Here is a 1,297-nt window from a genome sequence, read left to right as displayed (position 1 = left end):
ACCTTCTGCCCTTTAGATTCTATCTGCGATTCACTTATAAGTAAAAACTAAAGCATTGATCCAGGCTGATAAACCCAACTCCTGATTTCTTTCATAACTTTTAAGTGTTACTGTCTTTCAAGTGATTTTGTGTGTGCACACGTGCTGCTTTTTCTACAAAACATCAGGGGCAAAAACCCAAACCATCTCTTTCAAACACGTTCAGGAAAAACCGTTCACGAAAGAAGAAAGCAAAAGCAGATCCCAAGAACCATTTATTCAGAGCAGACACGACAATGCTGGCAGAAATATCCATTGTTATCTTCCAAAAGTTTATTTAGAACTTTTAGTTGCATAAACAAACAAAAAAAAATATCCCTAAATGTAACTATATGTACCATATATATATACACTTAGCTCACAAGTTGAACAGTACTGTCAGGGTGTCCGGGTGGCTGGGAGCAGCACAGCCGGAGCGGGTGATCCAGAGAGCTTTGCTGAGCAGTTTGAACCAAATTTCTCCCTTTCTCTCTTATTTTTTTCCCTAATCACTGCAGCATTCCTGTTTAGGAATCAGAACCAGAATCGTCTACAGCTGCACAGGGATAATAATAATAAAAATAACAAGCAGAATGTTTATCCCTGTATACACCGAAGTGATCTCAGCAGCTTACGTGAGATCCCAGAAGTAAGCTTGATGCCAGATAGGGTTGTTGCTTGTTACTTTGTATTTTTATTAATTGGAAGTTAATTCTTTTAATGCAAGACAAGAACACTATGTAATTAATATACACTAAAGAGCATGAGAGGATTCTATACAATAATTTAGATGTATTAAATAAATACAAAATAATAGCAGCCTTCTACAATGCAGGCTACACATAGGTTTACTTCGGCTTGAAGTACCCTGGTCTTTAGTACACCTACGGGAACAGACTTGCTCCACAAGTGTTTTAAAGAAACATATCTATAAGATACATACGTAAGCGGGTCTAAGGTTAGGATAAACATTTTAAAACACATTTTACCATGGTCTCCACATATCTAATGACCCCACTCTAGGGTTGTTATGGGAAAAATTTGGCTGCAGGACCTGTCTGGGAGGCGCAGCATCGACCTGGCTGAAAACTGACGGCGACGGCAGCTGGAAGGAATTTTTCAAAGCTTGCTTGCTCCCTGCAGGGTAAAAGCGCTCCTGCGGTGGATTTGTGCCCCGAGTGCTCCCCTTGGAGCTCAGGGGGCTTTTAGGTGTCAAGAGAGGCTGCTGAGATGGGCTTGAAGACCTTAATGCCGCTTTGCAGGTGTCTTCGCCAGACCT

At 40.9% G+C, this 1,297-nt stretch overlaps 1 protein-coding gene across 1 annotated transcript in view; it reads right to left on the bottom strand.

The window, feature by feature from the left end:
- Positions 1-790: 790 nt before the first annotated feature.
- The window catches only part of LOC104468390 (transcription cofactor HES-6-like), a gene marked incomplete at its 5' end in the record, with an annotated part of 1,860 nt that continues 1,353 nt past the window's right edge, over positions 791-1,297 (bottom strand). The window contains 1 exon segment of the mRNA XM_010082504.1: positions 791-1,297. This exon segment is cut by the window's right edge and continues 17 nt beyond it. Coding sequence (XP_010080806.1) covers positions 1,004-1,297 — 294 coding nt within the window.

The sequence above is a fragment of the Pterocles gutturalis genome, unplaced genomic scaffold, assembly GCF_000699245.1.
Source record: "Pterocles gutturalis isolate BGI_N339 unplaced genomic scaffold, ASM69924v1 scaffold37359, whole genome shotgun sequence".
Taxonomy (NCBI): domain Eukaryota; kingdom Metazoa; phylum Chordata; class Aves; order Pterocliformes; family Pteroclidae; genus Pterocles; species Pterocles gutturalis.
This window is presented reverse-complemented; position numbering and strand designations above follow the sequence as displayed.